The sequence below is a fragment of the Oryctolagus cuniculus genome, chromosome 12, assembly GCF_051225735.1.
Source record: "Oryctolagus cuniculus isolate XC-2025 breed Fujian yellow rabbit chromosome 12, ASM5122573v1, whole genome shotgun sequence".
NCBI classification, from domain to species: domain Eukaryota; kingdom Metazoa; phylum Chordata; class Mammalia; order Lagomorpha; family Leporidae; genus Oryctolagus; species Oryctolagus cuniculus.
The window spans coordinates 102,143,070-102,166,133 of NC_142878.1; the positions used below are offsets into that span (position 1 = coordinate 102,143,070).

Consider the following 23,064-nt stretch of genomic DNA (forward strand, 5'->3'; position numbering starts at 1 on the left):
CTACTGTTCCATCCATGTAAATGTCCACGATGTGGGACAATACCAGTCCCCAGAGGCTCCCCACTAACAAGAGGGCAACCACAGTGTTATGGCCTCTCTCATCTTCCATTGGCTTTTCCTGTTTCTGAATTTCATGGGAATGCAATAAGAAGGCACTTGATATAATTAGAATCATGCAGGATGAGCCAGTTTCATTCAGTATTGTGTCTGGAATTTATCCACCTGCTTGCACATTCTAGAAGCAGTTCCTGCCTTTTAATTCCTATACCTACTGCTACGTTTAGAAGTTTGTGAAGAATGGAATGAAAACAGAAATTTATTTTGGTCCAAATATTTTTGAATCCATGAATCACCTTTTTCATAAAATGCATTTGCCATGAATACCCTGAAGATCTCTTATTATAGAAATAGCTGTGACATATTTACTCATTTAATTACTAGTGAACATTTGAGTGATTTCCAGTATTTGGTTATTACAGATAATGCTGATTGGGCATGAATTCTGGTGCACATATGTAGGACTTCTGCTGATTGTATGCCCAAAAGTGAATCTACTGAGGGGTATGGCTGTTGTTTTTTAAAGATTTATTTTATTTATTTGAAAGGCAGAGTTACAGAAAGAGGTAGAGACAGAGTGAGAGGTCTTCCATCCACTGGTTCATTTCCCAAATGGCTGCAATGGCCGGAGCTGAGCCAATCTGAAGCCAGGAGCCAGGAGCTTCTTCAGGGTCTCCCATGTGGGTGCAGGGGCCCAAGAACTTGGGCCGTCTTCCACTTCTTTCCCAGGCCATAGCAGAGAGTTGGATTGGAAGAGGAGCAGCGGGGATTCGAACCGGTGCCCATATGGGATGCCGGCACTGCAGGCCAGTGCGCCACACATCTGGCCCTGGTATGGCTGTTTTTATGTTCAGCTCGTGCGGCTGGGCGAATGCGTCCTCCCTTCAACAGTGTCCAGGTGCGGTGCTTGCTCCATTAATCTTGGAAACACTTACGCTGTTCTCATTGTGTTAAAATAATTTCCACCCTGCTGTCACCTCCTTGTGGTTTAAGTTGCATTTCCATGACAATCACTGGGTAAACAATGTTTTTTAACAGTCATTTGTGTATTGTCTTGGTCCTTTTGGGCTGCTACAGCAGAAATTCCCCAGACAGCGTGGCTTGAACAGCACTGAGTTCTCTTAGTGCTGCAGGCAGTGGAGGCCAAAGTCAATGCAGCAGAAGGTTCAGGGTCTGGGATGTCGTTTCCTGGTTCATAGAGGACCATCTTCTGCTTGCGTCCTCGCCTGGCGAGAGGGAACGGAGCTTCATCTCTGGGATCCATTGTGTAAGGGTCCTTGTGCCAGGCATGAGCATTACCTAATCACCTCTCAGAGCCCCTTCAATGCCGTCATGTTTGAGGATTGCACGTTGAAGCCAAAGCAGATAACTTCATTTTATGAAGTTGCCAGTACAAACTTTTGCTGTATATTTATTTTTTGAAATATTGCATCTTTTTCAATATACAGATGTTATTCTTGTTAGGTAGGTGGATGGAAAATACCCTCTTCTTGGTAGCTCCATATTTCACTCTCTCAGTCTCCTCTGGTTTTTGATGGAGTACAGCACATCAGTCCTAATTTACAATTAGCTAATTTACAGTTAGCATGCTGGGACCTGGTTGTCTTATATCCCAAGGTTATGTTATTTCTTAGAATCTTTAAAGTTTTACTTTGCATATTTATTTATTTATTTTTTAAAGATTTATTTATTTGAAAGTCAGAGTTACAGAGAGAGAGAGAGAGAGAGAGAGAGAGAGGTCTTCTATCCTATGGTTCACTCTCCAATTGGCAGCAATAGCTGGAGCTGTGCTAATCCGAAGCCAGGAACCAGGAGTTTCTTCCAGGTCTGCCACTCGGGTGCAGAGGCCCAAGGACTTGAGCCATCTTCTATTGCTTTCCCAGGCCACAGCAGAGAGCTGGATTGGAGTGGAGCAGCCGGGACTTCAACTGGCACCCATATAGGATGCCGGCACTGCAGGCGTTGGCTTTACCCGCTACCCCACAGCACCAGCCCCTTGTATTTAAGAACAGTGAAGAGTTGTTTGTAATGTGTGGTGTAAAGTAGGGGTCCTGACTTATTTTGAAGACCGTGAAGGAATCCTGATTTTCAAGAGATTTAGAAGTGGTGATAATAGAGCTATAAGAACCCCTTAAAAGAACAGCTTCAGCCACATCCCAGAAGCTTAGATATAGCAGTGTAAGCATATTTAGTATTACTAATTCAAAATATTTTCTAATCTCCATAGTGATTTCATCTCTGACTCAAGCTCTTTCGACAGGTTGCTTAATTTCCAAGAATTTGGAAAATGTCCAGGCATTCATTTCTATATTAATTTCAACTGTGGTCAAGGGACATACGCAGATTTTAGTCTTTGAAATTGTTAAAGGTATGTTTCAGGATGTGGTCTGTTTTGGCAATTGTTCCGTATCTACTCAAAAATAATCCCTTCTCTTAGTTGTTTGCTACGGTGTTCTACATACGACAGTCGCTGGTTCAGATTAAATTGATCTTATACGGTCGCTGGTTCAGATAAAAAATTTTTTTTATTGTCACTTACTGAAAGAGGTAGGTGTTGAAATTTTTAAAAAAGTACCTGGTTGGGGGAGTGGCACTGTGGTGTAGTGGGTAAGGTCACCACCTGCAGTGCTGGCATTCCCATATGGGTGCTGGTTCAAGTCCTGGATGCTGCACTTCTGATCCAGCTCTCTGCTGTGGCCTGGGAAAGCAGTGGAAGATGGCCCAAGTCCTTGGACCCCTGCACCTGCATAGGAGCTCTGGAGGAGGCTCCTGGCTCCTGGCTTCAGCTGGGCTCAGCTCCGGCTCTTGGGACCATTTGGGGAGTGAACCAGTGGATGGAGGACCTCTCTTTGTCTCTGCCTTTGTGTAACTCTGACTTTTAAGTAAATAAATAAATATTTTAAAAAAGTATTTGGGATCATTTATTTCCAGTTTTATAATATTTTTATTTAAACATTTTAAGGCTGCATTATTAAGTCCATACAGATTTAGGATTTTTGGATCTTTGTTTTGGACTGCCTTTATAAGGGTTTAATGTCTTTATTCTACTAGTAATGCTTTTTGTCTGAAAGTCTGTTTGTATGATATTGCATAGCTTCTAAAGGCTTTTATTGCGGGTATTGGTATTTGCCTAACATTACCTTCCCCGTCAGTTTATTTTCCTTCTATGTCTTTATATTAAGTGTACTCCTCTTGTATGCAAAATGCAGTGTAATTTGTTTTTATAATCTTGGTTGGTGCTTTTCTTTTAACTGGAATATTTAATCCATTTATATTTAATGTAATTATTGGCATTTTTACATTTAAATTTGCTGTTATTATTTGTTTTGTTTTTCTCATTCTGTTTCATTTTTTTCCTCCACTTTTTCCTTTCGATTAACCAATCTTTAAAATTATTACATTTTACTCTTCCAGTAGCTTGCTAGTTATGCTTTATTTTATGGTTATTTAAGAGGTAATCAGAGGTACTATAACATGCATTTTATGTGGTCCAGTCTTCATTAAATCCGTACTTTATCATTGCCGACCAGTAGAAGGTCTCACAATGGGGTTATTCCTTTAGTGGTGGCTTCCGTGCTGTTGTTTCCATGTTTTGAAAATCGCTGTATGTATTTAAAATCTTGTAAGATATTGCACTTTTTAAAAAGATTTATTTATTTGAAAGTCAGAGTTACACAGAGAGAGAAGGCGAGCCAGAGAGAGAGAAAGAGAGAGGTCTTCCATCTGCTGGTTCACTCCCCAGATGGCCACAATGGCTGGAACTGCGCCAATCCAAAGCCAGGAACAAGGAGCCTCCTCCAGGTCTCCCACGCAGGTGCAGGGCCCAAGGACTTGGGCCATCCTCTACTGCTTTCTCGGGCCATAGCAGAGAGCTGGATCAGAAGTGGAGCAGCCAGGACTAGAACCGGCACCCATATGGGATGCTGACACTGCAGGCAGCGGCTTTACCCGCTATGCCACAGCACCAAACCCAAGATGCTGCATTTTTATGCTGTCAGTATTTATATTTGTCTTCTGGTACTCTCCATTTCTTTCCACATTTCCCTATCCCCATTTGGGGTGTTTCTCTTCTATCTGAAACCCTTTAGTGTTTCTTTTGATGTCTGTTGGCTGGTGAGGAATTCTCTAACGTCTGTGCCTGAATATTTAATTTTTCCTGTATTTATGAAACATATATTCACTGGGCATAGAATTTTTCAGATGACAGGTTACTTTCTGTTCAAGATATCACTTCATTGTCTTGTATCTTCTGTGATTTGCAAATACAGCTAACAATTTTTTTGTTGCATTATTTGAATGCGATGTTTATTTTTTGCCCTCTGATTACTTCTAAGTGTCTCTCTTTGTCTTTGGTCCTCAGCTGTGTGACTATGAAGCTCTTAGCTATGCTTTTCTTCATGTTTGTCCTGCTTGGAATTCATAGATAAGCTTGAATATGCATCTTAGTATTTTCCCCTATTTTGAATAGTTCTTGGCTTTCTGCTATTCAAATATTACTTATTTCCCACTTATCTGTTCTCTTATTCTGGAACTGTAAAGTATACTTGTGTTAGGTATTTCCAGTGTCTGAGATGCTTGTAATATTCTCTTTGGTGTTGTAAAATCTTCTTTCCCCTTGTGTTTCAATGTGAATACTTCTTATGGACTTGTCTTCCAGTCACATACTCTGTCATTTACAGCATCTAATTGATACTGAACCCTGATGTTGAACTCAACTTCAATTGTTGAATTTTTCATATAGAATTTTCACTCACCATCTTCTTATGTTTTCCATGTTTTTTTTTTTTTTGGTGGGAATTGACATTGTCATCTATATTTTTTCTTCCTTCCTTCCTTCCTCTCCCTCTCCCTCTCCCTCTCCCTCTCCCTCTCCCTCTCCCTCTCCCTCTCCCTCTCCATTTGAAAGGTAGAATGACAGAGAGGGAGGGAGAGACAGAGATAGAAAGAGATCTTCCATTTGCTGGTTCACTCCTCAGGTGTCTGCAACAGCCAGGACTGAGCCTGGCTGAAGCCAGGAGTCAAGAACTCCATCCTGGTTTCACACTTGCTTGGCAGGGGCTCAAACATTTGGGCCATCATCCACTACCTTCCCAGATGCATCAGCAGGGGGAGCTAAATGGAAAGCAGAATAGCTGGGACTTGAACCTGAACTCTGATCTGGGATGTTGGCATGGCAGGTGGCAGCTTAACCTACGGCCCCACAGCACGGGCCCCATCATCTGTTTTCTTGAACGTCTTTGCTGCAGTTACGTTAAAGATTATTTCTTTTTTTATTTTATTATTATTTTTTTGACAAATAGAGTTAGACAGTGAGAGAGAGAGACAGAGAGAAAGGTCTTCCTTCCGTTGGTTCACCCCCCCAATGGCCGCCACGGCCGGCGCGCTGCGCTGATCCAAAGCCAGGAGCCAGGTGCTTCCTCTTGGTCTCCCATGCGGGTGCAGGGCCCAAGCACTTGGGCCATCCTCCACTGCCTTCCCGGGCCACAGCAGAGAGCTGGACTGGAAGAGGAGCAACTGGGACTAGAACCCGGTGCCCATATGGGATGCCGGTACTGCAGGCGGAGGATTAATCAAGTGAGCCACTGTGCCAGCCCCTAAAGATTATTTCTGAGACCAATTTTGGGATTATCTGGTGAGTTACCAGTTTTTTTCTTAGTTTTCCGTTTTGGGTTCTGTTTCCTGGAAAAATCTGTGGCAGAACCGTCTGTAAAGCATTGTGGCAGTCCTGGGCGATGCATCTCCCCCCAGAGGTGCTCTGGGTTCATGATGGCAGATAATGAGGGTCAAGGTGATCTCCTTGGTACAAACAAGGTCTGAAATGATTCGAGTTTGCGGTTCAGGCTTTATGAGCTCCTGCTGCTGTCTGCAGTTACTGTCCTGCTTTCAGCCTTCAGGGGTGAGCAAAGCCCTGGGGAATTTACTGAGGCGCCCCCTCACTGGGCAGCCCTGAGCCGCAGTTTTTGTCCCCCGGGGTCATTGTGATGCTGCAGAAATGTGTGCGGGCAGCATCCTGTGCTGGCTCCCGGGCGCCTCACGCGTGCACTCCGCTTAAGAATCCGCCAAGCCTCGAGAGGAAATGGAGCATTGCCCGTCGGCTTGGCTTCTTTATGTTCCCCCTTTTCCCAGAAATTTGGCCTCTTAGGTCCCCGTTTCCTTGGTTACGGTGCATTCTGATTCTCCTCTCTCACAGCCCAGCGAGGCAGTCGCGAGCTCCAGGCTGGGGCTTTCTGCTCCGGCTTCCTGTCCTTGGTTGTAAGACAGAAAAATCCCCCGAAGAGAAGAGGCGGCTGCGGACGCACGGCTCCTCGCGGTGTGTGCCCCTGCCTCCCAGTACTGGCCCCGCAGAGCCTGGCTGCCTCAGTTGCTCTGAAGTCCTGAGAGATCTTTGTAGAATTTGAAGTGCTGAAAACCATTGCGACTTACAGAAGAGTTGTAAAACCTGAGCAGAGGGCTGGCGGTCGCCCCTCACTCATCTCTCCCTCTTGCTAACAACTTGCAAATAACCTGTATTGTTGGTACTTGAAGTGAGGTTTGCTGTTTTTTTGTTTTGTTTTGTTTTTTTTGTTTTGTTTTGTTTTGTTTTTGAGCTGATAAAAGCAGAGAGTGGCTGTTAACTGGTGGAATGAACAGATGAAGGAACTGGTACAGAAGGCGACATTTTTGGTGCAGGGCTCCCAAAGGGTGGTCCCCAGACCCCTGCTGCCTGGAGGTCTGGCCCCGTGTTAGACGTCTCCACAGCTCAGTCAAGTGCAAGGCCACACCTTGGAGGTCTGGCCCCATGTTAGATGTCTCCATGGCTCAGTCAAGTGCAAGGCCACACCTTGGAGGTCTGGCCCCATGTTAGACGTCCACAGCTCAGTCAAGGGGAAGGCCACACCTTGGAGGTCTGGCCCCATGTTAGACCTCTCCACAGCTCAGTCAAGTGCAAGGCCACACTTTGCACGTACACACTTGGAAACTTATAATGCCTGTGCCCACGTGATAGCTTCTGAAGGCGTTTTAACTAAGCTCTCTGTTTAACTTTATTTTGCCTGGGTTTCCCAACTGACATGGTCAGGAGCCGCTCTCCCGGCATTATTGTCCAGGGTTCTGGGGCACATTCACTGGACAACATTATTCTGGATGGATTTCTGAGAATCCCGAGGTATAAATTCTGCTTGCATTTTTTTTTTTTTTTACATTTTGTCCTGGGTTCTGGCTTTCTTTCTGTTTCATTTTTTGCTTCATCCAAGGGAAGAACACGGAAAGCCAAGATTTCTCTCAAAACAGATATTCGCACCCAAAGGCGGCCAAGGCTGTGCCAATCACATTTACCCCAGCACACAGCCAAGGCAAAAAAAAAAAAAAAAAAAAAAAAAAAAAAACAAAGGCAGCGGCTGGCTTCCTGTTCCCTGGATGAATTCCTGTCGCACGTTGTTAGTGCTCCTATTGACTGAGCTGGCAGGAGCCAGGAGCCAGGAGCTTCTTTCAGGTCTCCCACATGGGTGCAGGGGCCCAAGGACTTGGGCCATTTTCTACTGCTTTCCCAGACCACAGCAAAGAGCTGGATTGGAAGTGGAGCATCCGGGACTTGAACCAGCGCCCATATGGGATGTCGGTGCTGCAGGCGGCAGCTTTACCCACTATGCCACAGTGCTGGCCCTGATTATAGTAATGTAACTTTGGTAGATTTCTCCCTTTATTGTCAGGTTAAGTCTCTATCCCTATTCCTGCTTTGTCTTAGAAAAATATTTCTTGTCTGATATCGTTGTTGTAGGCCTTATTGGAGTACTTTTCTAGTATGTAAGTTTTCACTATTTTCAATATATTTCCTGTATGTTTTAACTTAAGTGTGACTCCTAGAAACCGCATGTAGCTGGACTTTTAAAATCCGCTGTATTGAGACTGGCATTGCTGGTTCCTGTCCCTGCTGCTCTACTTGCCATCCAGTCCCCTGCTAATGGTCTGGAAAAGCAGTGGAAGATAGCCCAAGTCCTTGGGCCCCTGCACGTGCATGGGAGATCTGGAGGAAGCCCCTGGCTCCTGGCTATGGCCGTGCTCAGCACTGGCCATTGCATCCATTTGAGGAGTGAACCAGTGGATGGAAGAACCTCTCTCTCTCTCTCTCTCTTCCTCTTTCTTCCTCCTTCCCTCCCTCCCTCTCATCCTCCCTCCTTCCCTCTTTCCCTCTCTCTCATCCTCCCTCCCTCCTTTCCTTCCTTCCTTCCTTCCTTCCTTCCTTCCTTCCTTTTTCTCTCTGTAACTCTGCCTTTCAAATAAATAATAAATCTTTAAAAAATCCGCTCTATTGATTTATCCTGTAATATGTTGAATTTAATCCCTTTACACAATGATTGCTGATATATTTTGGACTTATTGTCACTGTAACTTACCTGGGATTTCTGTTTGCCATTCCTCCTTCTCTCCCCACACCCTTTCTCCTGTCTCCTTTGCAGGGGATGAGATGGAGACTTTGTTGCACCATACACAGTGCTCTCTGTCTGTCCCAGTTTTGTGCTTCCAGTAGTAGCATTTCAGCCAAGTCTTAAGCAACACTGAGTGGCCTCCTCTTAAACACAGGTGAATCTTGGTGTGCTCAAATGATCACAACTCTCAAATGATCACAACAGCCTTCCCCCTCCATATCTTAGTATTGATGAAGGTTTTAGTTTGAGCTGTGGGGAAACTCAGAGCTATTAGTTTGTTTTTAGCCAGTAATGAAATTTACCACCTCATATTGTCCCATTCCACCCTTGTCCAAATTTCCCATGGTCCACACTTTTCCCTTGGTTCAGATTTTGTTTCCTCAAAGACATCTGAAGATGTCTTCATTCTGTTCTCTTTCTTAAGCAGCAGTTTAGGGAAATGTAAAAGTTTAGGTTTTCACTTACTTCCTTCTTTTCCACCAGAAGCCACTCCTCCACCGTCCGCTGGCACCTGCTGTTGCAGGCGAGAAATCTGCCGTCTATCTCACTGCTGTGGCTGTTTGTCCTCCGCCCCGCCCCCTTCATTCTGTAGTTTTAGAAGGTTTTATTCCTGAGATTGTGACGTGAGTGGTGTGAATTAATATTTATCTTGAGTGGAACTTGAGAGCACTTCCAGACTGTGGACTCCTGCCTCCCTTTGGTTGTGGGGTAGAAATAGCTGTTGACTCTTAACATGGCGATTCTTCCATATTCTGTGCTCTCTTTCTGGGGTGCCTAACAGTACCTCTCAGGGCCCCCCTCTTACTCTCCATACTGATAAACTTTCATTAAAAAAAAGTAAAACTCTTTTTGTCATTGTTCTTCAGGTAATTTGCTCAGGAATGCTTTCCACTTCTGATATTCTTTTCTGATCGTGTATGGAATTTATGCATAGTCATTATTATGACTCTATTTTTTATTTCTAAGATTCTTAATTTTTTATATCTCTTGTTAAATTCTTGTCTTGGGGCTGGGATTGTGGCATGTCAGGTTGGGCCACTGCCAACAACGCGAGCATCCCATATTGGTGCCAGTTTGAGTCCCGGGCATTTGAGGAATGAACCAGCAGGTGGAAGATATTCTCTCTCTCTCTCTCTCTTTCTTTCTCTCTCTCTCTCCCTCGCTCTCTCTATAACTCTGCCTTTCCAAAAAATTAATGTCTTTTTTTTAAAAAATACATTGACATCCTTCTGGTAATCACTTGCTGTTTGCCTGGCTTTGTCATGTAGCTTCGTGGACCTGTTTCCACCTAAAGTGAATGTGTGAATCCATGTTAGCTCACCTGGCCTTGTGGCTCTCTTTCTCCATGCTAGGTTTTATCCCTGTGCTTTAGAGTTTAGCTCCAGGGTACATTTCAATCTGGGGGTGGAAGAGCATCTTTTCGTTGCTTTTAGCCACTGTGTGCTCATGATGTTCCACGGGACGTGGCTTCCTCCATCAGCCTCGCCAGCCCTCTCTCCAGGACGGGGGATGCTCTCCTGTGAGGAGCTCGTGGGCATCTGCATCTGTCTACATATAGATTCCTTGTTCTCCAGGGGACAACGTGGTAGCCACATACAGGGGTTTGCTTCTGGGTTTTACTTCCTGCCCCCAGGCCTTGTGCAAGCCTGAGTCCAGGCACCCCCTACCCCCGAGGAGCCAGCCTGCTGGCCGCCGTAGCCTGGCTGCAAACCTGAGGCTGCCATGTGCTTTTCATACTGTATTCGTGTTCATTTTCAGCTCCAGAGCAAGGTCTTTTTATTTTTTATTTTTTATTTTTGACAGGCAGAGTGGACAGTGAGAGAGAGAGAGACAGAGAGAAAGGTCTTCCTTTGCCATTGGTTCACCCTCCAATGGCTGCCACTGCTGGCGCACTGCTGCGGGTGCACCGCGCTGATCTGAAGCCAGGAGCCAGGTGTTTCTCCTGGTCTCCCATGGGGTGCAGGCCCCAAGCACTTGGGCCATCCTCCACTGCACTCCTGGGCCACAGCAGAGAGCTGGCCTTGAAGAGGGGCAACTGGGACAGAATCCGGAGCCCTGACTGGGACTAGAACCTGGTGTGCCGGCGCCGCAAGATGGAGGATTAGCCTATTGAGCCGCGGTGCCGGCCCAGAGCAAGGTCTTTATTCCAGCTTTGAGCGTTGATCTTATTTCTGTTGTTTTTGTATTTAATCTGTCATTTTCTGTGTATTCAGAGTGCAGAGAGTTAAACTCATACAACCCCCTGATCAGAGTAGAACCTTTGGAATAATTCATACTGAGTTTCCAGCACCTAAGAGAAACAACCTTGTAACCTTGGAATGAGACCAAGGGCCCCGTTAGGGATCATGCCTGTCTTTTTCTTTTTCTTTTTTAAGATTTATTCATTTATTTGAAAGGTGGAGTTACAGAGGCAGAAGCAGAGAGAGAGAGAGAGAGAGAGAGAGAGAGAGAGAGAGAGATCAGTCTGCTGGCTCACTCCCCAGATGGCTGCAATGGCCAGAGCTGTGCTGATCCAAAGCCAGGAGCCAGGAGCTTCCTCTGGGTCTCCCATGTGGGTGCAGGGGCCCAAGGACTTGGGCCATCTTCTACTGCTTTCCCAGGACATAGCAGAGAGCTGGATCAGAAGAGGAGCAACCGGGACTAGAACTGGCGCCCATATGGGATGCTAGAGCCCTAGGTGGAGGATTAAACTACTGCACCACAGCACCGGCCCCAAGACATCTTGCTTTCTGAAAGTAGAGCAGGAATAACCTGAATGAGTGGGAAGCGACACAGATGAAAGAGGGCTCTGATCTCATTCTCAAGCTGAGAGGGATCCTAAAGGGGATGTTTCCCAGCGGGGGGGTCTCCTGGTGGGATTAGGCATTGAGAGCTTGGCTGTGGGCCAGCAGGCTGGGCGGGCTGCACGGGCTGTGTCAGCTGGGTTGGCTGCTCTTGGGTGGGCGCACTCACCTGTCAGTGGCCTGCTCTGCTTCCGGGGAGCTGGGGTTTCATGGTTTGAGACGGCTCAGCCCGGCAGCAGGTGTCTGCTCCGTGGGATTCTCCACACTCTGGTAATGTGGCTGGGCTATTGCGAGTCCATGGTCTGGCCAGCCCTGATAGCTCTGGAGCACCTAGGAAGTCCAAGCTCAGCACACACACAGTGTGGCTTACGCTGCATCGTGCCGCGGACCAGAGTGAGCACAGGGTGGTAAGATCCACTGTCTTTCCTAGTGGGAGGAGCTGCCGAGCATCCTGGCTGTGGTTGCCGTCTGCCAGGGCAGCACGGTGTGGATGCCAGTCCCTCTCCCCATCCTGGAAGAAGATGTGTCCTTTTTTTTTTTTTCTTTAGCATGTTCAGAATATTACCTCCCAAAATAAGGACTGGTGTTTTCCATGATTGCATTACTCAACAATAACAACAAAAGTGTTCAGGGCATCCAGGTGGATACACCTGCTTATTAAAAATTTAAAGAAAGATATAAGTATTTGAGAGCGAGAAAGAGAGAAGGAGATGGGGGGGAGGGAGGAGAGAGGAAGGGAGAGACAGAGACAGAGAGAGTGAGAGAGAGACAGAGAGAGATCTTCCATCTGCTGGTTCACTCCCCAAATGGCTGCAACAACTGGAGTTGCACCAGGATGAAGCCTGGAGCCAGGAACCCCATGCAGGTCCGTCACATGGGTGGCAGGGACCCAAGCACCTGGGCCGTCTTCTGCTGCCTCCCGGGAGCATCTGCAGGGAGCTGGTTGGGCAACAGAACAGCAGGGACTCAAACCCGCACTGCCATGTGGATTGCAGGCTTCCCAAGCGGTGGCTTAACCCGCTGCGCCACAGCACCTGCCCCCATGCATCTGTTTAGAACACCACATGGTGTGTGGCAGGCAGTGAGAGTCTTTGATAATTTCTGTTGAAGGTGATACTTTGTATCAGGGCATTAGGCTAACTCTCTTTGATTTCCAATGCCAAACTACATATGAAAAGAAAGAACTCTTGTCTGTTCTATCATTTAGCTTCTTGGGAGTAACAAAACACCCTAAATGTAGTACTTTTTTTAAATAAAGATTTATTTATTTATTTATTTATTTTAAAGTCAGAGTTACTCAGAAGAGAGGCAGAGAGAGGGAGAGAGAGAGAGAGAGACGTCTTCCATCCACTGGTTCACTCCCTAGTTGGCTGCAATGGCCAGAGCTGCGCTGATCCGAAGCCAGGAACTTCCTCCGAGTCTCCCATGTGGGTGCAGGGGCCCAAGGACTTGGGCCATCTTCTACTGCTTTCCCAGGCCATAGCAGAGAGCTAGGTTGGAAGAGGAGCAGCCGGGACTAGAACCGGCGCCCATATGGGATACCGGCACTGCATGCGGGGGCTTTACCTGCTACTCCACAGTGCTGGCCCCATAGTACTGGTTTTATACAGCACTGTGGGTTGGACTCGTGTGTCCCTGACACCCACATGGGAGACCTAGGTTGAGTTCCTGGTTCCTGGTTCTGGTCCTGACCATCGCAGGCACTTGGAGAGCCAACTGGCAGATGTCTGCTTGTCTGTCTCTTGGACAAAAATGAACTTTAAGGGGCCAGTGCTGTAGCATAGTGGGCTAAGCCTTGGCCTGCGGTGCCAGCATCCCATATGGGCGTCAGTTCCTGTCCTGGATGCTCCTCTTCCGATCCAGCTCTCTACTGTGGCCTGGGAAAGCAGCAGAAGAAGGCCCAAGTGCTTGGGCCTCTGCACCCACATGGGAAACCTGGAAGAAGCTCCTGGCTCCCGGCTTCAGATCAGCCCAGCTGCGGCCATTGCAGCCATTTAGGGAGTGAACCAGAGGTTGGAAGATTCTCTCTCTCTCCCTCTCTTTGTCTGTAACTCTGCCTTCCAAATGAATAAATAAAATCTTTATTAAAAAAAGTAAACTGAAACAGGTCACAGGCCCAGCCTGATGCCCTGATGGAGAGAGAGACTCCTGTTCTCGCCAAGAAAAACTGCAAAGGTAAGGGCAGGTGCACAGAGACCCTGGTCATGGCCTGTGTAAGCATCTCTGTCTGCTCCATGTGAGTCGTCCTTCCCACACCTGAGAGTTAGACACGCTCTCCGCGTACGTGAGCCTGCTTCAAAGTGTGCTTGGAAAATGGACTTAAAGACCCGGTTGATTTTGGTGCAAAAACACTTGAAATCCATGCAAAGGAGGTGTCTTTTAAAAAGTTCGTGGAAAACGTTATGTGATGCAGAAAAGGTCACACATGCACACACATGCACACACACACAGAACTCCCATTTGCTGCTTCAGTACCCCATCACCTGCCGCAGTCACGACGGGGTCAGGTGGAAGCCAGGAGCCGGGAGTTCAGTCTGGGTCTCCCATGAGAGTGGCACAGACCCACACACATGGGCATCACCGTCGCCTCCCACAATGCACAGTAGCAGGAAGCTGGAATTGGGTGCAGCGCCAGGACCGGAGCCCAGGACTCCTCAGTGGGGTGCGAGCGTCCCAGGCGGTGTCAGCCGCTCTACTGCTCTGTGTCTTGTCGCTCCCCGTCTTCGTGGAGGAACGACACAGGACCCTGCGCTGTTCTTCTGTCTGCTCGGCCCTCCCCGGGTTGGCTGCTGGTCCTTCCACCTCCGTGGAAGGGCGGTTCCCCCTGCCACATTCCCCACTTCCGCGGGGGAGCGGCACACCGCCGGCCGGCTCTCTCGGGGGCTGCACAGGTGTTCCCCTTAGATGTTCCCCTTAGATGTTCCTCGTGCGTGCCGTCTCTCTCCTCCTTTATAGTCCTCCTCCACCAATCCCAACTCGGCTGCCCACACGCCGAGCACGCTGCTCTCCTCCAATCAGGAGCAGGTCCTACAGTTTATTGGTTGAACTGGAGGCAGCTGTGCGGAAGCTGTTTACTTCTCTCCCAGCGCCATATTGTGGGAGAGCAGATGCATAGAATAAGTCTTAATTCCAGTAACTCAGTCTAGTCCGGTTTGCTCCCCACAGTGTCTGGGGGTTTAGGGGCTTTAGGGGCTCCTCTGTCACACCACAGGTGAGGAGACCCGTGTGGTCTGCCCGCCGACGGCCTGAAAAGGCTTCATTTCCTACCCGAGCACTTGTCTCCATAGCTGAACAAATTCCCTCCATGAACGGTTCTCAACAGCCTGGAGGCGGTTCAGCCCGTCACAGTGGGAAGTGTGTGTGTGTGTGTATGTCTGTGTCTGTATGTGATGTGAGTATGTGTGTGTGTATGTATATGGGCACATGTATGTATATGCATGTTACGTGTGTATGTATGTATACTTGTATGTGTATATGGGTGTGTCTGGGAGTATGTGTCCGTGTGTGCATGTATGTATATGTATATGCATGGGCGTGCATGTATGTGTGTATATGTATGTATGTCTATGTGTATACATACATGTGTGTGTTTGTATGTATGTGCATGTGTTTCCGTATGTGTCTGTGTATGCATATATGTATGTGTGTTTGTGTATGTCTGTATGTTCATATGTGTGTGCATGCATGTATGCATGTATTTTGTGTATGTGTATGCATGTATATGTATGTGTTTACATATACACGTGTGTGTACATGTATGTGTCTCTCTGTGTATGTGTGCGTGTATATGTGTATGTGTGGTTTATGTGTATGTGTGTGTATGTGCTTGTGTGTGTGTGTGTGTGTGTGTGTTCCTGGCATCTAGTGGGTAAAGACCAGGGATGCTGCTCACCCCGTGTCAGTGACCAGGACAGCCCCTACCTACGACCGAGAATTCCCTGGCCCTCATATGGGCAGTGCTGAGCTGCGAACACCTGCTGTGGCCGTCCCTGCCCGGGTCTTTCCTGGTGCCACCTCCTGGAAGGCGCTCCCTTCCAGGCCACACTGAAATGTCCCCTCACCTTAAACAGCCGGTTTCAGTCCTAGTCTCCTAGGAAGCAGGTCCTGGGTGACCCCATGCCAAGGCTGTGGCACTGAAGTGCCTGCCGCTTGCAGTGTGGACGGTGACATGTAGCCAGTGCCGCCACCGGGATCCCAGCGCACCTCTCTCTGCCCTGACCCTGGTGCAGCAAAGGTAGAGCAAGCCAGAAACGGGTGTCTGCCCGTGGCCTCCGAGGGGGCAGCCACCCCTTGGAGCGATTTTCTTAAATAGCTCAAATCAAAAATTCCAACAGGTGGAACCTGCGTTTTCCTGCTGTTTTGACTGAGTTAAGCCCAGAACTTCGATAAGAAATGACTGAACAATGCTTGTGTTTATCCCCGCAGCTATTTAGCGAGAAAATAAGTGGTGCCGAAGGAACGAAACTAGACGACGAATTTCTTGACATGGAGAGGGTAAGAGCATTTTCCTATGTAAATGGCATTAGAAATGAACTTGGGTCGCGGCGGGAGACCCGGGTATTAGAGCGGAGAAGGAAGTGTGCCTACAGAGAGGTCTGCCCCATGGAGCCCACGAGCAGGTGCTACGGTCCTCTCTCAGGGCGCGTGCGTGCTCCAGGCCCTGGGGTGAAGTGGTGCAGCATTTGACAGAGCCAGTGCAGTCCTTCCACGTACTTTTAAATTATCTCTAGATTGCTCAAAATACCGAATACAGTGTCAGGCGCTTAAGGACAAGAGTCTGTACGTGTTCAGCCAGATATCCGTCTGTCTGTCTAGAGGTATAAAATTTTACATACGTATAAATTTATTTTTGACCCGCAGTTGGTTGAGTCCCTGGCCACACGAACTCTGCGATTCCAGGGGGCTGGCAGTACTGCACTTCCAGCTACAAACTGGATCCGATCCAGATCCAGACAGGTTAAAGGCAGGACATGGAATATAGCTAACTAGTGCCCCCTAGTGGCCAGATGTCAGAATGCTCCTAGATAAGGCAATCTGCCTACAGGCTACAAGGCCAGTGTCTCTGGGACAGGGCCCTGCTGCTACATTTTAGATACACTGTGTGCCCATGCATTGCAGCAGCTGCACTCAAGTAACTTTCATGCTGTTTCTGGCGCTAGAACTAGTGGTGTGCACTTGCGGAAGCCACTGAAGCCAGGAGCCAGGTGCTTCTCCTGGTCTCCCATGGGGTGCAGGGCCCAAGCACTTGGGCCATCCTCCACTGCACTCCCTGGCCACAGCAGAGAGCTGGCCTGGAAGAGGGGCAACCGGGACAGAATCTGGCGCCCTGACCGGGACTAGAACCCGGGGTGCTGGCGCCACAGGCGGAGGATTAGCCTAGTGAGCTGCGGCGCCAGCCAATACCCATCCATTTAAAAGAACTTTGTGCCTGCCACCCTCCCTGGATTTGAGGTGCTTTAAGAGTTTATGGAAATAAAATTAAAAGACAACTTTATTTTGGTGCAAGAAATTTTAAATCCATGCATGCATTTCTGGATGAGAGCAGTTGGACTCATGGAAATACTTCCCCCAAAGTGGGGAAGTATTGTCTCTCCTAAAAATGTTGAAAATGTTTATTCTAATTAAGATCAGTATAATGGCGTTTTAAGTGCTGAATGAATGAAAATTAATTTCTCTATTTGTTTTTCTGTGAATTCTTGGAGTTTGACCTGTAATGACATTTCCTGTGTTTGTTTTGTTTTTAAGAAAATCGACGTAACCAATAAGGCTGTCGCAGAAATCCTTTCAAAAGCCACCGAATATCTTCAGCCGAATCCAGGTAAAGTTAGAAAATGTCGTGAAGTTTTCCATTCTTTTTTTTTTACTGCCACAGACTGTGGGAACCCACGCTGGCTTGGTGTTTGACTGATGGGATCTAAGAACAAGGTCCTATGTGTCAGATCATCTAGGGTTAAAAATCGAGTCAGCAGTGGCCAGAGGCCGTGGCAGGTGCACTTCTGTGCATCGTGGTTGACATCATTTGGATGGAGTACTGGGCTTAGCCACGAGGCAGCACTGAACAAAGCCTCCCCCCCCCCCTTTTTAAGTTTTCATGTTATTTGAAAAGCAGAGACAAGAGAGAAACTTTCCGCCGGCGCCGTGGCTCACTAGGCTAATCCTCCACCTGCGGCGCCAGCACCCCGGGTTCTAGTCCCGGTCGGGGCGCCAGTTCTGTCCCGGTTGCTCCTCTTCCAGGCCAGCTCTCTGCTCTGGCCCGGGAGTGCAGTGGAGGATGGCCCAAGTGCTTGGGCCCTGCACCCCATGGGAGACCAGGAGAAGCACCTGGCTCCTGGCTTACGGATCAGCGCGGTGCACCGGCCGCAGCGCGTTGACCGAGGCGGCCATTGGAGGGTGAACCAACGGCAAAAAGGAAGACCTTTCTCTCTGTCTCTCTCTCTCACTGTCCACTCTGCCTGTCAAAAAACAAACAAACAAACTTTCCATCCGTTGGTTCACTCCCTGGAGGCCTGCAACCTCTGGGGCTGGGCCAGGCCAAAGCTGGGAGCTCCCACCTCAGTCTGGGTCTCCCTTGTGGGTGGCAGGAGCCCGTCTAAGCCTTCACTACTATGTCCCAGGGTGCGCAGCCGTGGGAAGCTGGAGTCAGGAGCCAGAACTAAGACCAGAGCCCAGGCTCTCTTTAAGCAATTAAGAAAAATAAATTCTGCAGCTTCCAAAGAGGTTTATTCATTTGAAAGGGTTTTGACTTCGTGGCTCAAGTGCCAAAGAAATGAGGCATAATAAATATGGGGAAAAAAGCCAGTGCTAGAAAGTTCAAGGCCTCCCTGGTCTCTGTACTGCAGCTCTTAGGCTGCCCAGCAGCTCTGGGCAGGGCTTCCTGGGTTGTCAGTTACAGGAACCAACAGAGGGCGCCAAGCTCTGAGGTCATTGTGGGAGCTGCCTTTACCTTTTGGGAATTCATGGTTCTCATCAGTTACTGTGATTCTTCTGCTGTGGCGATCAGTACAGACCTAGTCTTCTGCAACCTGAGAAATGAAAAGTTTGAGAATACGTTTGTTCAAGTAGAGAGTTCTTCGGAAGTAGAGCAGCCGGGATGCGCCCCAGTGCCCATATGGGATGCTGGTGCGACAGGTTGAGGCTTAGCTTATTATGCCACGACGCTGGCCCCCATATATATATTTTTTGTAGTATGCATTTTCTGTGGAGTTTTTGAAGATCCCCTGCATGCATGGATTTAAAATATCTTGCACCAAAATAAAGTTGTCTTTTAATTTTATTTCCACAAACTCTTGAACACCTCAAATCCAGGGAAGGTGGCAGGTACAAGGTGCTTTTACGTGGATGGGAATAATTTTAAAAGCCACGATTGTGCATCCTCCGGCTTCATCGCTGATGGAAATTAACCCGTTCCTTTTTTTCTTATATATCAGTCAACAAATATTTAGTTTTAAACATTTATTTGAGAGGGCTGGCACTGTGGCATAGTGGGTAAAGCCGCCTGTGGTGCTGGCACCCCTATGTGCACTGGTTCAAGTCCCGGCTGCTTCACTTCTTATTCAACTCTCTGCTATGGCCTGGGAAAGCAGTGGAAGATGGCCCAAGTCCTTGGACCCCTGCACCCACGTGGGAGGCCCGGAAGAAGCTCCTGGCTTTGGATCAACACAGTTCTGTGGCCTTTTGGGGAGTGAACCAGCAGATGGAAGATCTCTCTCTCTCTCTCTCTCTCTCTCTGTAACTCTGCCTTTCAAATAAATAAATAAATATTTAGGAAAAAATTTATTTGAAAAGCAGAGAGAGCGAGAGAACACTTGTATTCTCTAGTTCAATCTCCAGATATCCACACTAGTTGGAGCTGAGCCAGGCCAGAGCTGAGAGCAGGGAACTCCACCCAGGTCTCCCATGTGAGTGCAGAGACTCAGCTACTGGAACCATCACTGGCTGCCTCCCGGGCTTTGTATCCGCGGGAAGCTGGGATAAGGGGGAGAGCCATTGCTCACATCCAGGCACTTTGATATGGGACCTGGGCATCCCAAGTGGCGTCTCTCATGCCTAAGCCAAATGCCCGCCTCCTTCGTCAACACGAATTTAATGAGAGCATTTTCCATTCTAGAAGCTTCCATGGGCTGCTGGAACATAGTCAGAGGCCTTGCCCTACAAAGCTGACATTTGAATGGGGTTGGAGGGGCCGGCGTGATGGCACACTAGGTTAATCCTCTACCTGCGGCGCCGGCATCCCATATGGGTGCCAGGTTCTAGTCCCAGTTGCTCCTCTTCCAGTCCAGCTCTCTGCTGTGGCCCAGGAGTGCAGTGGAGGATGGCCCAAGTGCTTGGGCCCCTGCACCTGTGTGGGAGACCAGGAAGAAGCTCCTGGCACCTGGCTTTGGATCGGCGTAGCTCCAGCCGTAGTGGCCATTTGGGGAGTGAACCAATGGAAGGAAGACCTTTCTCTCTGTCTCTCTCTCTCTCACTGTCTGTAACTCTACCTGTCAAATAAATAAATAAAAAATCTTTTAAAAAATGAATGGGGTTGGAAGGTGGTGGTCAGCAGTGAAAGTGGTCTTTGTTGGATAGTCCCACAGAAGAAGATGGGAAATGTTGCAGCCTCCCATCGAGTTTAATGGCCCTTACTCACATGCCTGTGACATCCCATAGTTCAGTCTGACAGCGGGAAAGCAGGGTAGTGTGTGTGTGAGCGTGTGTGTGTGTGTGTGTGTGCACGTGTGTGGACCTAGCACCTAGAGAGCAAGTGCATTGAGGCTAAGACTGGCAATGCCCTAAAACCATGCCCCTTGCAGTGTGGTCAAGGGAGCACCAGGACCGCCATCCCCTGAGAGACAGCTGGGCTCGCAGAGTCTGGGGCTCACTACAGACAGCCGGGATCAGACCTGCATTTTAAGGAAACTCTTGCACTTTACTGGAAGTGTGAGAGGCTTTGGCTTAGAATGCATTAAAAAGAAGTATGCAAGGGCCGGCGCTGTGGCTCACTTGGCTAATCCTCCACCTGCGGTGCCAGCATTCCATATGGGCGCCGGTTCTGTCCCTGTTGCTCCTCTTCCAGTCCAGCTCTCTGCTGTGGCCCGGGAAGGCAGTGGAGGATGGCCCAAGTGCTTGGGTCCTGCATCTGCATGGGAGACCAGGAGAAAGCACCTGGCTCCTGGCTTCGGACTGGTGCAGTGCCAGCCGTGGCAGCCATTTGGGGAGTGAACCAACGGAAGGAAGACCTTTCTCTCTGTCTCTCTCTCACTGTCTATAACTCTAACTGTCAAATAAATAATAAAAAAATTAAAAAAAGAAGCATGCAGTTAGCAAAGTCGAAGAAAATAAAACTTTACCCCTTGAGTAGCTAGAATGATCTCACTGTCCAGCCCCTGGAACGGAAGCCCGAGGCCTTGACGTGGTGTTGAGTTCGCAGTCTCGTTGTCTGCCACCCCTCCCTGTGTTAGTTTCTCCTTGGGTCAGCAAAGTCCCCTACTTCTCTGTTGGTGCTGCACTCCCTCCCTCTGCCACTCATTACCAATTTCCCATAATTTTAAGGGAATCTTTCAATCAATCTTTCCCTGCGTCCTGCTCTCTGTTCTTATCCCTGCCCTACCCCGCACACTGTCCCGTAATTACATTGTAGGAGAAGGAATGGGCATGGAGAAGCAACCTAGCACTAAGACACCAGCGAGGTGGCTCACGTCCCACTTGGAGTGCCCGGCTGTTTGATACCCGGCTCCAGCTCCGGAATCCAGCTTCCTAATGCAGTGGATGCTGGGAGGCAGTGGCGATGGCTCAAGTATACCTGGGTTCCTGCCACCCACGTGGGGAGACCTGGGTTGAGTTCCTGTCCCCCAGTCTTGGCCCAACCTAGTGCTGGCTGTTGGCAGGCATTTGGAGAGAGCCAGCAGATGGTGCACTCTACATCTTTGCCAGATAGATAGATAGATAATAGATAGATGGATGGATGGATGGATGGATAGATAGAAAAATAACCTGGAGTGGTTAACCCAGTCGAGTGTAGAGGCAAGAGTGGACAAGGAGCAGCAACCTTGTCACCGCCCGTCATGGCTCTGGGAGCCAGGACCAGCCTCCCGGGCCTGCGGTCATGGTGCCTATTACTGGCTCTGCTTCTCAGAGGTGTGCAGCCCACCTGCTCCATGGTGTTGGATGGGATCTGCCTGAGAGAATTCTTGGGAGCAGGGCGAGGGGTGTTAGCGGCCACCTGGTTGCTGGGAGCACCTGCCTGGGCAGTTGTGTTCTGGGCTGCTTGCTTGGTCTGCAGGGGTCTTGCCCCGGGGGGTGGGCTATTTATCAAGGCCCTGGTTGGTTGCTCCTATCTGGTACTCACAATGTGTGCCATGGTTCCCAGGTGGTGCGGCCATGTGCCTAGCGCCAGCCTTGGCGATGAACCCAGGAAAGCGCGTGAGGAAGTTAAACAGGGCTGCAGAGCGCTGGCATTTCTGTCTCCGGCAACCTAAATGTTGGCAGCTACATTTGTTACAATGCCTTGCACCTGTCACTGCACCTTGTAACTTTAAGGAATTACAAATGACAACATTTTTAAGCATACAGAGCTAAGCTGGGGATGCTGAACACTGTGTCGAAGATCCGAGGGCAGGTGAAGACCACTGGCTACCCGCAGACAGAGGGCTTGCTGGGAGACTGCATGCTCAAGTACGGGAAGGAGCTCGGGGAAGACTCCACCTTCGGTGAGTGCGCCCCCTGCTGCCAGGCCCGGGTTACGCGCGAAACCTCGCATGCACCTGCTCAATTCATTCTTTCTTCACCTTACCCAAGTAATCGAGGGGTATTTAAAACGCCGGGGAATATGCAAATTATGAAAAATATATCCAGGCCGGCGCCGCGGCTCACTAGGCTAATCCTCCGCCTTGCGGCGCCGGCACACCGGGTTCTAGTCCTGGTCGGGGCGCCGGATTCTGTCCCGGTTGCCCCTCTTCCAGGCCAGCTCTCTGCTGTGGCCAGGGAGTGCAGTGGAGGATGGCCCAAGTGCTTGGGCCCTGCACCCCATGGGAGACCAGGATAAGCACTTGGCTCCTGCCTTCGGATCAGTGCAGTGCGCCGGCTGCGGTGGCCATTGGAGGGTGAACCAACGGCAAAGGAAGACCTTTCTCTCTGTCTCTCTCTCTCACTGTCCACTCTGCCTGTAAAAAAAAAAAATATATATATATATATAAAAATAAAATATATCCATGGGTCTCAAACATCTTTCACAACAAAATAAACGCCCCCCCCCCTTTGGTTCCATTTCCCCACACACCCCCTGTCGTTGCAAGATCTAGAAAGCACACAGATGAGTGAGGACAGAGCTGACGTCACTTGTGGGCCCCTTGTGGGGAGCAATCCGGACTGGACTAGGTTACTGGAATTAAGACTTATTCTGTGCATCTGCTCTCCCACAATATGGCGCTGGGAGAGAAGAAAACAGCTTCTACACAGCTGCCTCCAGTTCAGCCAATAAACTGTAGGACCTGCTCCTGATTGGAGGAGAGCAGCGTGCTCGGCGTGTGGGCAGCCGAGTTAGGATTGGCGGAGGAGGACTATAAAGGAGGAGAGAGACGGCATGCACCAGGAACATCTAAGGGGTACATCTGAGGGAACACCTGTGCAGCCCCCGAGAGAGCCGGCTGGCAGTGTGCCGCTCCCCTGCGGAAGTGGGGAATGTGGCCATGGGGAACTGCCCTTCCACGGAGGTGGAAGGGATAGTAGCCAACCCGGGAAGAACCAGCAGCAAACCCGGGGAGGGCCGAGCAGACGAAAGAACAGCGCAGGGTCCTGTGTTGCTCCTCCACGAAGAGGGGGAGCGACACCCCTCTCCACTG

The 23,064-nt window shown here is 48.9% G+C and overlaps 1 protein-coding gene across 8 annotated transcripts in view; it reads left to right on the forward strand.

The window, feature by feature from the left end:
* SH3GL3 (SH3 domain containing GRB2 like 3, endophilin A3) overlaps positions 1-23,064 on the forward strand; it is a 160,534-nt gene that overhangs the window by 73,716 nt on the left and 63,754 nt on the right. For 6 of the 8 annotated variants that reach the window (XM_051834254.3, XR_011381066.2, XR_011381067.2 and 3 more), the window contains 3 exons: positions 15,671-15,739; positions 16,991-17,063; positions 21,790-21,933. In XM_051834254.3, coding sequence (XP_051690214.1) covers positions 15,671-15,739; positions 16,991-17,063; positions 21,790-21,933 — 286 coding nt within the window. Of the gene's footprint in view, positions 1-15,670; positions 15,740-16,990; positions 17,064-21,789; positions 21,934-23,064 lie in introns of those variants that run through there. The other 2 variants (XM_008275276.5, XM_089309513.1) reach the window with 2 other exon arrangements.